Source organism: Limulus polyphemus, unplaced genomic scaffold (genome assembly GCF_000517525.1).
Source record: "Limulus polyphemus unplaced genomic scaffold, Limulus_polyphemus-2.1.2 Scaffold344, whole genome shotgun sequence".
NCBI classification, from domain to species: Eukaryota; Metazoa; Arthropoda; class Merostomata; order Xiphosura; family Limulidae; genus Limulus; species Limulus polyphemus.
In genome coordinates, this window is record NW_013665954.1 from 258,402 (window position 1) to 273,209 (window position 14,808).

Consider the following 14,808-nt stretch of genomic DNA (forward strand, 5'->3'; position numbering starts at 1 on the left):
GAAGTCCTCCACCACCCACGAAATTCTCCAGACATGACACGATCAGATTACCATCTTTTTCATTCGCTGCAACACCATTTTAATAGGAAAACGTATGCAAATGTGGAAGATGTTAAAGAGGACATCAACATGTTTTTTGCTTCAAAGCCATGTGATTTCTTTAATCAGGGCATTAACAACCTGATTGTAAGATAGAAAAGGACCATCGATAAGAATGGAGACTATTTCATTTAATAAATGTTTGTTTTGATATACAAGTTGTTCGGTTTTTACATCTAAAAAAAGCGACATTAATTTCTTGACGACCTAATATTATAAAAACACTGAAAAATGGTTCGACGTAGGAGTGTTTAGCTTTACCTTTAATCGATTGTAAACAAAGAATTTTTGGAGGGGACTTGTAATATAAAATAGACTACAAAAAGTATTTTGTCGTTTCGTTACTAGGCTCCTAATAAACATATTTGTTTCCGCAAACGAATAGCATGTTATAATAAATAATCGAACATACGAAACTGGTTAACAAAATGTAAAACAAAGTCGTCGAGGTGTAAAATACAGAACTGAAAATAATGTCCGTAAAGCTAATTATGTTACAAGTTTATATCTGCAAACAAACAAATTGTTAACAATCAAATCCTTTCGCGCGTTTGTGGGTATAAAAAAGATAAAACGTACATGATGAAACATACATTCACAGCAGTTGTATTTTTAAAACTAAGTCGAAAGGTAATTGGAAATAAAGACATTTCCCATTTAACTTTCGACTTCCTTTTAAAAACACAACTGCTTTCGACAAACCAATAACTAAAACTGAAATAGAAACATCTAGTGACATATTCAAAGATTTCCTTTCTAATCAACTATTTCTCGAACAAATAAAGTCTACCGGTGGGTCACTGGTAACTTTACGGACTTGTAACGTTAAAATCCAGAGTTCTATTCTCCGAGCTGAAATGAGTGCAGATAGCTTTGCACTAAGAAAACAGCCCCCCAGTGGTATGTCTGTGGACTTACAACACTAGAAACCGTAGCTTTGTGCTTAACTTTAAACAACAAACTAAAAAGGAAACATATAGACCGACCATAATGCGCTGAATAAGGAATGTGGGACTTTAAGAGTAAAAATACTCAAAGCCTTTTAGCAGCTTGAACGGGAAACATGTACACAAAATGATACAAAATGGATGAACAGTAATCATGAACCTTTCCACCAGAGAAATACACAAAAGGTCACTATCATTTACAAAACACTTACCAGTGCTTGTAAACTTAATGTATATTTCATTCAATACAGTCAAGATTCAAAACTGAACACATTTACAGTTTGAAAACCCGTAAAAAATGTCATTCTTCCCACGAAATCCGACACACTGATTACGCAGCCTCTAGTTTCTGCAAATGTGAAATTCTCGTCAAAAACACATTTAGAATTTGAAAACCCGTAAAAAATGTCATTTTACCCACGAAATCCGACACAATGATTACACAGCCCCTAGTTTCTGCAAATGTGAAATTCTCGTCAAAAACACATTTAAAATTTGAAAACCCGTAAAAAATGTCATTCTTCCCACGAAATCCGACATACTGATTACGCAGCCCCTAGTTTCTGCAAATGTGAAATTCTCGTCAAAAACACATTTAAAATTTGAAAACCCGTAAAAAATGTCATTCTTCCCACGAAATCCGACATACTGATTACGCAACCCCTAGTTTCTGCAAATGTGAAATTCTCGTCAAAAACACATTTAAAATTTGAAAACCCGTAAAAAATGTCATTCTATCCACGAAATCCGACACACTGATAACACAGCCCCTAGTTTTTGCAAATGTGAAATTCTCGTGAAAAACACATTTACAATTTGAAAACCCGTAAAAAACGTCATTCTTCACACGAAATCCGACACACTGATTACACAGCCCCTAGTTTCTGCAAATGTGAAATTCTCTCAAACTGTACAGTTTTCTACGGAAGAAATGTCAAATCAAATGTTAATTATGAGTTCGTGGTCAAATGCAGTTTCTTTTATGAGTGTAAGTTTGTTTTGGGAAAAAAGGCTTGAAATTAAAAACAAATTAAATCAATTAACTTATTAGTCAAATATCTTGAAAGCTTCTCCACCGATATGTATGGAACAAAATTTTTATTGCTGTAAAATAACTTTCTAAAATCAACTAAATCATTCACAACCGCGTATCCCAGTTGTCCCCTAAACAACATATGAGTTATAACTATAAGCGACCAATCAAAGCTCATGTTTTTCCTTTCTGTGTCGACTTAGAAAAGGTGTCGCTCTTAATATAAAATTAACAGTACAAACTGGTGAAGCACAACCTTTCTTTTTTGCTTGTTTACTGCAACATTTCATTAATTACGGCGTTTTTATGGATTAGGTTCAAAGCATTTGGGAATATAGATAATCGATATGCAAATACTGATATACGAATGTTTTTTTATACAATATATACAACTGTATACCTGCAGAATGGGTTATTTGTGCTGTGCCTAATATAGGGGGCGAACCACGAATTTGTTTTTTTTATAAGCCTTCTATCTTACCACCTAGGTACCGAGGGGTGAAATATGTAGAACAATATAAATACGTCGAATAAAGAAAGTGGTAGAAAAAAACCCATGTAATTTACAGAACTCATATGACATTAACAATATAAATACGTCGAATAAAGAAAGTGGTAGAAAAAAACCCATGTAATTTACAGAACTCATATGACATTAACATACAGATACAGAAAGTTAACGATGATAACTGAAACATACTATGGAACGCAAAAACAAACTTGTTTGTCAGTAAGGGACAAAGATTAGTATGTTACTAACAATCGAAGATAGTTAGAACTGCCGAATCTGATTCACTTATCCGTATCTTTTGCCACATTGTAGAGTAAAAAAGGACTTGTACATCAAATCTTTTGAGAAATCATTCAGAGATAACTTACTTCATCCATATAAACGCTGTAACTTTATATTTTTTCTGCACGTCTGAAATACGTGAACAATACAATATGACAAACAAAATCTTAAATAAAACTCGAAATATAGAATATTTATGTTCATTGAAACGCACCAAAGCGTATGCTTCTCTAAAGAAACGTTCCAGACGTTTCTGTCGTTTCTCTTTGGTTTCGGCATTGGTTAACATCGTATCTCTGTATGTGAAGACTGTCTCCAAAGTCTTCTTGTGATTTTGCATAAAAGATTCTAATTTCCCCACGAACTTTTTCCTTAACTGTTCGTTGTCAAACTGCAACACCTATAAAATGTTTCAAAAAGAGAAAAGGTATTTTTACAGCATATATGATTTAAGTGATTAGATATAAATATACTTTATATATTTAATTTGCTCGTCAAATGTATATATATTTTTTTTTTCTTTAGATCAACGATACACTATGTACATACAAGCTGATATGAGAATGTGTGGAAAATGAAGAGCAGTCTAAATTATTCTCCAACATATTCTACAACACTAATTATACATCTCATGATGTTATAGCTTAAGGACGTTAACAATCAATGAATTTCACTAGCAAGATAATTAAGCTATAAATATATTGGCAATTGTCTTGTAATTCACTTCTGAGGATGATGTTGTAACGTCGAAACATTTAGAGTCGCCAATTTTTTGAAGGCCATAGATAGGCCTAAATAAAATGTTTTTAATTGTGTTCCAGTTTAACGTTAAATATTATTTATGATTTTAACTTTATATACAAGTGCCAAAATATTATATTTTATGCTTCATAAATGTAATATTACACGCAATAAAATATCTAAGATGATAATGCAATTTTAAATAATACAATATTTAAATATTTTCTACTTTATTTTAATCTATAATTGTTTAGTGAAGGAACGTCGTTAGTTGTTCATTGTTAATCTTAATATAAACACTTAAACTAAAAAGCAACAGTCACCGCTTTCTTACCAAATCATGATCGCGTGGAGATCGAATGAGAATCATTGGTTTCTTGTGAGTTTCCTGGGTAATTTCCACGACCAAAGAACTAACGTTTTTAAACTCCAGTTTTCGCATTACCTCTCCCTTCCGGTTGATTGTGTAAACGGCTTCATCGGGTCCAATCTTGACTTTCACCAATCGTTTATGATTTTGATGTAACCATTCTTTTACGTCTGAAATACCACATGTTGAGCGAGCATTTAAGTGATTTTAGAAACAATAGTTTTCATTTACTAAAACTAAACCAATTCTGCTATTTATTCGTAATTAAGCATAAAGCTACACGATGGGCTATCTGTGCTCTGCCCACCACGGGTATCGAAACCCGGTTTCTAGCGTTGTAATTCCGTAGACATACCGCTGTGCCACTAGGGGGCTCTGCTATTTATGCCAGTTACTAATTATTAGTATGAACTTCCGAGCGATAGTAAAGAAAAATGTTTAATAATACTTCTTCCATACTATATCTACTTCCGACGATGCCTTTCGCGAAATACCAGGGCTGATTAGGCTGACTGGGATTCGACAGATATAGTAATGGTTCAGACGCTATTTATAATAGAAATCTGCTTGACAACAACTGTTGTGGTACGAACTTGATTAAGTTGGTAAAGTGTAATTTGTAGAGGAATTTTATAGAGCTAGAACGAAATATAAAAAGTAATATATATTCAGCGTAACTATTCAAAATGGTTTTAAAATGAAATACAAATATGACTTTATGTTCAATGTGATATGTTGGAAATGCTATGCGTAAAGATCATTAAAATTATTTAAACAAAATCTTAATAGGACCAGTTATTTATGGTCGCGTGGAGATCGAATGAGAATCATTGGTTTCTTGTGAGTTTCCTGGGTAATTTCCACGACACCCAGTTACAGAAAATATTTAGTTAATAAAGAATCTTAACTTATTTCAGTTAAGATGGAGGCATTTATACTATAATTTTTCATTGCAGCGCCCAATACGATAGAGTGAGCAGGCAACATATCAGTTTATCCTACGTATATCACGGTATCCATTTGAAACAAACCCTATAACTATTTAATGAACTGGGTACTCCATTCTATAGGATGGGTGTCGATGTAGGACTATAACAGACCACAACAGATTTGGATGATTTGCACATATCTAGTAACAAATATGGTGGATCGATTTGAACCGTTACATCCCTACCACGTCATAATTCCCAAGACTGCAGCCACCGACATGTGTGGGTCTATGTGTTAATCACATAATATATTCTGTGTATAACCGTTATATCCCTACCACGTCATAATTCCCAGGTCTGCGGCCACCATCACGTGCGAGTCTATGTATTAATAACAGTATATTTTCTATGTTAATTACTTTAGAATTAGTTACAGAAAATATTTAGTTAAAAAAGAATCTTAACTTATTTCAGTTAAGATGGAGGCATTTATGCTATAATTTTTCATTGCAGCGCCCAGTACGATAGAGTGAGCAGGCAACATATCAGTTTATCCTACGTATATCACGGTATCCATTTGAAACAAACCCTATAACTATTTAATGAACTGGGTACTCGGAGAATGTCGCAATACTGTCATTTAAAGTTGGCTGCGTCACTCTCGTCTTTTTAAGATACTGTAATCCATTTTATACCCTTAGTGACACCATTCTATGAATCGTTCATTCAGACTTTTTATGTTGTTATCAACTAGAATACATATAAATAAAAACGCGCAAAATGAAGTTAAACAGAACCGACAAGCAAGTGATTTTGGCAAAGATATATGCTGTAAATTAAAATTAATGCATTAGAATTACTTACGTAGTTTCTCGAAGTTTTTGTTCGTGGTATCGTCATTCATGGTTTTTATTTTCCTTCTCTTTCGGTTCTGAAGTTTAATAACGCCGTAACCGATACCAGCACAAACTGGAGAAAAAAAATACATCAAAATATACAAAAATTTGCAAACGCCTTAGACCAAATGATACGGGATCACTACATTGAATTACAAATATGTACGATAACGAACTTATACAGCAGTCTTTGTGGTGTGAACGCTCAAGAGAAAGTTAAACTTTTTATTTTCAGGATATGGACTTTGTTCACGAGCTAGAGTTACCAGATAAGCTGGGAGTAGTAATCCATAGCGTAAAGATGGGTAGATATTTTCGTATTTGTTTTTCTGCTTTTTTGTAACTGCCATAAGGTCCAATACAAAGTTTCTGTCTTTTGATCAAGAACAATGAATTATTTGTTTGTTTTTTGTATTATAGTAACAACAATAAAGTCAACATACATGTTGTAGAAATGAATAATAATGGTTCCAAGTACAAGACACTTATAATCAATTGAAAAGTTACACATAATCTTGTAATGAACAATGTAGAAATAAATTTCATTTCTTAAAGTACTGGCCAGAACACATTTAGCTGGATTAGACCTCATTCCTTCTCAAAATTGTGAACACCATAGTGTACTGCTATGTACGGTTTAATAAAGGTCAGCAGGTATCACAGATGGCCATTTAGAGTCATGACGCCACAAGAAAAGAAACCGGTAGGCCTTCAAAGAGGTGATACGAATGTCTGAAACATTTCACCCCACCTACTCATACCCAAATCTACTGTTAATATGTGCTAAAAAAGAAACATTGCTGGACACACTAAGATGGAGTATGATGACATGAATTCCTACAGTTAATCACTCCTCAGTCCATACCAGTGTTGAAAAATGTTATGAAATGAAACCACCCTTTACATGAATTTTGCTACTCGGGGCATTGAAATACATTTTGAAATGCAAGCCAGAACATTTAATTTACGCAGGGAATTCCATTCTGCTGGATTTCACGGAGTCTATGAGCCGCTTATCACAGCCGTGAATGCGAAGCGTTGCCTCTCATGGCGTCGAAAGAGTGAAACTGAGAGGAATAAAATTGGAAGATCATCACGTGGAGTAATGAAATCTTGATACTAATTTATGCTCCAGTTAGATGGGTTTAGTGTTACAGCAACCTAGCTTTTGTCTCCTGTTGGGAAAGCTGTAAATTTACCCACTAACAACGCTAAAATCGGGGCTTGATTCCCAGCGGTGGACACAGCAGATAGCCCAATATGGCTTTGCGCTAAAACAATATATGTAAACAAAGCAATCTGCTTAACGCTTTGAATATGACTATGTTATTCAAACCACAAAGACTAGTGGAATAATATTACCGTGTGTCTGCTTTAGCTGATTCTAGTGGTATTTAAGGAAACCAGGAATGACTGCTGTATTTTGGCGTTGTGGACAACTTGAATTGATATACTTCTATGTGGTATTTAAGGAAACCAGGAATGACTGCTGTATTTTGGCGTTGTGGACAGCTTGAATTGATATACTTCTATGGAGAAGGACCTTAATTATTTCAGTATGATAATCACCCAACTATGCTGCTCGCTGTACCTAGCAGTGGCTTAAGACAAATAATTTCCAGAATCTGTCTTGGCCAGCCTAGAGCCATGGCCTAATTTTATACGTACTACTATGGAACGTTTGGGAACGTCATTTTAAGTACAAAAATAACAGACTCTGAAATTTTCGCTAAACTTGGAGCTGTCTGACAAACATTTTGGCAGTGTATTCCAACAAATGCATAATAACGATTGATGGGTCTACATCTTACTTAAATGGCTGTCTGGGTATCTTTGTTAAAGCAATGTGTATTTATTATTTTTCAAAGAAAATATCTGATCTCATTATAAATGAAAGGTTTCATTATTATTAACAACTGTTTAAAAAAATTTAACACTCGTTCTAATGAATATTTGTGTAAAATGCTAACCAGTTTTTATGGGCCGGCCCTTTCAAAAGTTTGCACCTATTTCATTTATGATTTTGTGATGAAATTATGCAATAATAATTACTAAACATAAACTATTTTTAACACAAAATTAATCAATTTAAAAATAAATTTTGTTTGTTAAGTAACTTATTGCTGAATCAGCGATGTGTGGGGGGGGGGCATAAAAATTAAGATTGGCTGGTTCTTTAAAATCTCTTAATTTTCAACGCCAAAATTAAAACATTTGTAATTTGAAAAACATCCTTTACTCAACAACAATAAAATAAATTGTCTTTGTAATTTCACGAAACTTTTTAAAGGCATCATTGACATTGCTCGAGAGAATGAGTTTGAATCCATTAATGTAAAAATTAGTAATAACATAAATTAAATAATAATATGATCTATTGCTTCTTCAAGAAAAGTTGGCACACGTTTCATAACATTCACTAGTAAATCAACCAATTAAACAAAATTACACTGACATAACACAGAGATTAATAACTATATTACTCACTAATTGGTATAAATGCAAGCGTAAGACACGAATAAATGTAAGCAACTTCGTTGCCATGGAAATAGTCGTAACCATCCAAGATGATGCAAGGTTCCAAGAAAGAACTATTTAATTGAATTGGCTGCTGACAAGGGTCGCCTAATACAGAAAACAGTTAAAAAGATCACTGTAAAATCATTCACAAATTTTCTAAAAAGTTGTAAGTAACCATTCACATAACAAATCGAAGTCCTACTAAAACATCCCCACCCTCATCCCTAAGCACATAATAAAGAAATATAATCCTCTACTCACATAGTAAAAGTGACTTTGTATAAATATATACGATAAAATAATGTTTGAGGTACGTTTAACTTTCATTAAGCTGTTAACTAATATATTTTGGTAGTAAAACCAACCTTGTTTCCACTTAAACACGTCTTCTTGAACTTGACCAGGCTGAATATTTGTAGCGTTGACCAGAATATCATAAAGCCGGATTCCTTGAATTTTCTGGATTTCATCCGGTGTAAATATTCTTAAAACACGAAAAAATAGCGTAAATATGAGAAAGCATACAAGTTAAATACTACTCAGGCGGTTAATAGCCTTAATGGTAAGCCAGTTCGATTTGTGAAGTAACTTGCCATATGTCTAAGTTGTATTAAACATCTTTCCACGAATACTAAAATTCTAACAATTCATAAGCGAATATATCCCTCGATATTTCATAAGTAACCATCGTGAATGATCAATAAATAAGGCATGAACTAGGTGTGTTCTGTTTCAGGAGTAAATAAAATCAAAATTAAGAATAACAAATATTTTTATTTCTTGCTTTTGAAGTTCATATGTCATGCTGTGTTGTATCCTATAGTGTGTATAATTCTTCTCGTGATTCATGGCATGTGCACATTTTACTGACGTCACGACAGTACAAATTGCAACGCTTAGCGTCCCTTATGTGACGTCATTTTAGTGCCTACTGGCTGACTGACAGACAACACACTACTGTATAGAGGTGCGAGTAGATAAAACAGGTGAACCCTCCATTATCGCCTTCGGCCCCCCTTTCGGAGAAATAAGTATGCTAATTAATTATTATATTTTATATTCATAACTATAATATTATGCGCAACTGATTTTAATTTCGACGTACAAAAATGAGAGGCTGGGAATACAAGTTTAATGATATTAAAAATAATTTGGTGTTTTGGTTCATCAAAAGATGGCAGCACAAATTTCAGATTTATCTATGTCTACAGAAATAAAAACTTATAACTGCCTGTTGTAGAAACACAAATGTAGAGGACGACGTTTCGAAAGTATTCCGTCTTCATTTCCTTAAAAAGGTTTTTGATGTAGTTGTTGATCTTTTTGATAGAAGCTGGTGCACAACAGCTCTTTATGTATTCTGAAGACGAAAGGCGGAAGACTTTCGAAACGTCGTCCTCTACATTTGTGTTTCAACAACAGTTTGGTTGCCATACATTCAACCAAATTTCATCATGAATACTCTACCTAAACAATCTATCAAAAGAATATTTACTTGTACTTGTGAATTTGCGCACATCTAAAGGAATTAAACAATTAAGATCACTAACTACGTAACCCTTTATAAATCTCGTTCAAAATTCATGATTTTTTTATGTACATCAAAATGAGTATGTTAAATTATAAGCTCTGACTCAGTTAAAGTTGCTCTTATATTCCACTTTACCTACTGCTTATTATCTTTTGTTATATGTTAAGTTTACTGATGTTTCAGGTAGGTTGCAAATAAACTCACGTCTTAAACCTTATTCTATATTGTGCTATACATAAATTCGTAGAATATTCCAAGTACCGTACCCGTTTCTATTGTTTTCGAACCAGAATCGATCTGCATCACGAATTTTTTCAAATTCTTGCTTGATAATCTTTTTGAACAGTGGTCCAGGTTTTCCTTCTTTTGTCTCCAACATTCCACCTACAAACAAATCGATGTTGTCGATATCGCCATACAGTTCTTCTATCTTTTTAAACAGCTAAATAGAAACAAAAGTTTCACAGAAACTTCACGTGATATGTTATAAATACAGATACAAAAAATATTAATTAAAAATCAAGCTATGTGGTTTTTTTTATAATAAGTCAAAGCGCAATTTGATAAAATTATGTTGGTATGTTATGCATCTTTTTAACAACATATGTTTATACAATATTATTGGGTAGCACTGAAAAAGGTTGCCAAAGTTGCAAAAATTTTATACCAATTAAATACGTGCTAATATTCTATAATACGTAGACGTGGGAAGCGGAAGACCCCCCTCCTCCCCAGGTCTAAAAGGAAGCTAAATCACTCCAAGTTTTGATGTAAAATCATATTTCAGGTTAGAAAACAAATAAGGAAAAAACAGTTTGGGCATGAAAAGGTCATCATTTGACACTCACTCGTAAATTTCAGAATACAGTATTGGTTCTCTCTACATATAATTTAACATTTGATTTAGGGTGAATCCGTGTGAAGCAACAGCATACGTTTCGGCTTGACACCACAGTAGTGTATAGTCTTGTTAAAAATAACGCGTTTCGGTTTGACATCACAGTGATGTACAATTTTATTGTAAAACAACATACATTTCAGCTTGACACCACAGTGATGTATAGTCTTATATAAAATAATACGTTTCGGTCTGACATCACACTGGTGTATAGATTCATCAAGAAACAAAACTTTACGGTTAAATATTGTCTCCAATTTTGCAACCTGGTGGATGAAGAACTTTATAACATAATTATGGCTAACATAAAATAGTTAGTTTCTATATTAAGAAACTATAGGACATTTTTTCACGAACGTAATTTTCTTTCTTTCTGTAAGCTTTCATCTTTCTTACTGTTGCCTTCAACAGGCGAAAATTTAGTGTTTAAATAGCGAATATTGCTTAAAACCGTATATTTAAATGAATACAAAGCGTGTAACCTAGCAACAACAATAAGGTAGACACCACTGTTGCTGCCAGATTATACTTTGAACTTACTGTAATGTGTGTTTTTAAACAATATACTCTATTTGTAACATTAACATTTTACACGTTGAAGGTCTAGCAAAAGAGCTAACAGCCTGCAGAAATAAAAGAAAATTATGCTAATGGGGAATGTTGTTTGTTATTCAGCACAAAGCTACACAAAGGGCTATATGTGCTCTGCTCACCACGGTATCGAAACCCGGTTTTTTGCGTTGCAAGTCCGTAGACATACCGCTATGCCACTGGATAGTATAATGGAAAATGCCCTAGACGTTCTTAATATTGAATTAACCTCTTTAAATGAATTTGAAATCACGTATAGTTCGTTTACGTTGAATCGGGTTGGTGCCTTCCAAACTTCCAAGGTGAGTAATTGATCCACCTATAACTTATTCCATTAATGGTATTATGTCATTTTATGTGTCTCGTCTGTATTTAGGTAATAGCAGAAAATTGCTAAGGTATTTCCTTATATTTTTTGCCCCCCCCCCCTCACACACAATTACTCACTCATTCTGCACTCGGTTCTTAAACAAACTCCTCCAGTCAAAACCTGTTTCTACGACATTGCAATAACGATTAACAAATTTATTTGCATAGCACACTTTTAAAAAAAAAACACCTTACGGCGATAACATTAAATAAATTATTTGCATTCAACGGAAAAACGATCTCTTCTATCAGATAGTCAAAAGAAAAAGAAAAAAAAGAGCCAGAAGTCAAAAATATCGCGACAGCATGAACACAACTCGACAAAGGTTAACAAAAGTTAGTAGGCCTAACTTTCCTGAGAATACAAGCAGCAACCTAAAACCTTATTCATTCCCACTCTTATATATTCCCTTGATGTTTGTTATCATAACTCAGCTATAACTACCGTCTTCAAAAACAAACTTTTAAAATCATTTATAAGAATTACAATGTTCTGTTATATTTACTGCACTTGTAAATCTAGACTGAAAATTGTCACCTTACTTCTTCTGGCTCTTTCTTTCGATTCTAGTACAAAAGAAAGAGCAGACGATTCCAGTAGAATAAAAGGCCAATAAAATGGGCAGTATACTTTTACTGGTAGAAGCAGAGATAAAAAGAAACATCACACAATACTCTCTTTTGTATTGCATAAATTCTCACTGCTATACTTAAAAATATATATGATTCTGTGCATTAAAACATAATAATATTAAACATACGAAAAACATGGCATTTTATTGAAGTACTGTTTTAATATTTATCTAAATTTATTACGTCAGGTCGTTCCTTGAAGAGACTAGGATTGATTTCGGACCACATGGAAACCCCCGGGAGTTGGTAACACTTGCGTACAGTATTGTAGTCGGGTAATCCATTATCTCGACCTCTCATAATATTCAAGGATCCTAGGTCACGACGGCTGAAGTCAACGGGTCCAAACAATTTGTCTAATAAATAGAAGGAAAGATTTAGGACGAATTTTACTTTGTTTTTCTTATTTTGGCGAGACTAAGGCTTCATTATTTTTTTTTATTTTTTTCCCTTTTATCTGGAATAAAGGGACTTATTTATAGAATTATCCTAAACAACCTAAAGGAGTAATTCCAATATGCCCTATGGCCTTTAAACCCTCTGAACTATTCATTTATGTTAGTCCTAATACAATAAAAAATCTGTTTTTATAAGTTCAATGACGGGAACATTCAACATTAAGGCTGAGCTTAGAAGTTGGGTTTCTATAAAGTTTGAAAGTTTGAAAAGTTTGAAATTTATTAACATGACTATGATTTGGAAACAAAATGAACACTAGTAATAAATATTCTATAATAAATATTCTAGAAGTTAAATCTACTTGTGATTTCTGTAAATAAAAAAATAATGAATCATGACTTGTAGACATTTTTCTGCAGAGGTTGAAAATGGAGTTACGCATTGAGAAGTGATTTTAAAAAACATCGGTTTATTGTAACTACTTATTGTATTCCACTATTAAATGGAGTTACGCATTGAGAAGTGATTTTAAAAAACATCGGTTTATTGTAACTACTTATTGTATTCCACTATTAAATGGAGTTACGCATTGAGAAGTGATTTTAAAAAACATCGGTTTATTGTAACTACTTATTGTATTCCACTATTAAATGGAGTTACGCATTGAGAAGTGATTTTAAAAAACATCGGTTTATTGTAACTACTTATTGTATTCCACTATTATTTTTCTAAATTGTTGCTTAATGTGCCTAACGCAACATTGTGTACAAGAGTCCTATAATTGTCTTGAATATTAGCCTTAGAATTATTTCAAAAATATTAACTGCAACTGTTAAATACTCAGTATGTTTGGTGTAACATTCAGTATTCACATATCACCATCTTATTTCCAAAAAGTTGCTTGTTCCAATATATATATATATATACACATATTTCAGTCATTCTATATGACGTATGCATTCAACAATTAAGCATCCTGACCGAACGATAACGTGAAACACCACCAATTCTCATTCATACTTAACTGCGATAAAAATCCTTTTAAAAAAAGCATCGAAATTTTTTACCATAGTTTGTTCAGTTTCTGGCGTCTTATGTACGTTTTTGGTGTAAGTTACATGGTGTTCTTAAAAAAATAAAATACTCTCGACTTACATAACAAAAGTTGACATTACAAGCAAAAGACGACACTTTTAAAACAATTCTTTACTAACAAAGGAGGAAAAATGCCGTAAATTTTCATTGAATGACAACTATTCCTAGCACTCACACTTATAACTACAAGACAAACCATAAACATGACTTTTGGTGGTGTTCTTCATGAACAAGACAGTACAAATCTTCTTTATGCCCCCCCAGTGACACAGCGGTATGTCTGAGGACTTACAACGCTACAATCCGGGGTTCGATACGCGTGGTGGGCAGAGCACAGATAGCCCATTGTATAGCTTTGTGCTTAATTACAAACAAACAAAACTTCTTTATGTAAATGACCTAGAATTTTTTTTGTAATTTAATTTTGTATTTAAATGTCAAGTTTGGATGAGATTGTTATAAATAAACTAATAAAAAGGGATTTATTATTTTTGTTAACTGCGAACTCTAGCGAGTAAATTATACACCATATATTCATGCATCAACTAGAAAATTGCTCGGTAAGTAAATACCTTTTTCATTGCATAACGATGATCCCAAGCAAACAAAAATCACATAAACTACAAATTCTGCACGGAACCTTGTTATTCTTATTTAGTTATTTAATTAAATCAAACCCTATATTTACTGTTAGATGTTAAAACGTGTTAAAGTTTGGTGTGATTATTCTTAAGCACAAAGCTACACAGTGAGCTGTCTATACTCTGCCCACCACGGGTATCGTAAACCAGATTTTTAGCATCGTAAGCCTCCTGATTTACCGCCGAGCTATTGGGGGCGTTTCATAGTGGTTTTGCTATTATTACGTAAGTTATTTTATTTGTTTGTTTGTTTGAAGTTAAGCACAAAGCAACACAATGGGCTATCTGTGCTCTGCCCACCACGGGTATCGAAACCAGATTTT

General features: G+C 33.3%; 1 protein-coding gene across 1 annotated transcript in view; it reads right to left on the reverse strand.

The window, feature by feature from the left end:
• Positions 1–14,808, reverse strand: part of LOC106457545 (dual oxidase-like) — a 93,109-nt gene that overhangs the window by 19,549 nt on the left and 58,752 nt on the right. Inside the window, exons 9-15 of the mRNA XM_013916977.1 lie at positions 12,534–12,706; positions 10,126–10,301; positions 8,694–8,812; positions 8,296–8,433; positions 5,777–5,881; positions 3,948–4,153; positions 3,087–3,272 (exon numbers count right to left, since the gene is read on the reverse strand). Of these exons, the coding sequence (XP_013772431.1) occupies positions 3,087–3,272; positions 3,948–4,153; positions 5,777–5,881; positions 8,296–8,433; positions 8,694–8,812; positions 10,126–10,301; positions 12,534–12,706 (1,103 nt within the window). The remainder of the gene's footprint in view (positions 1–3,086; positions 3,273–3,947; positions 4,154–5,776; positions 5,882–8,295; positions 8,434–8,693; positions 8,813–10,125; positions 10,302–12,533; positions 12,707–14,808) is intronic.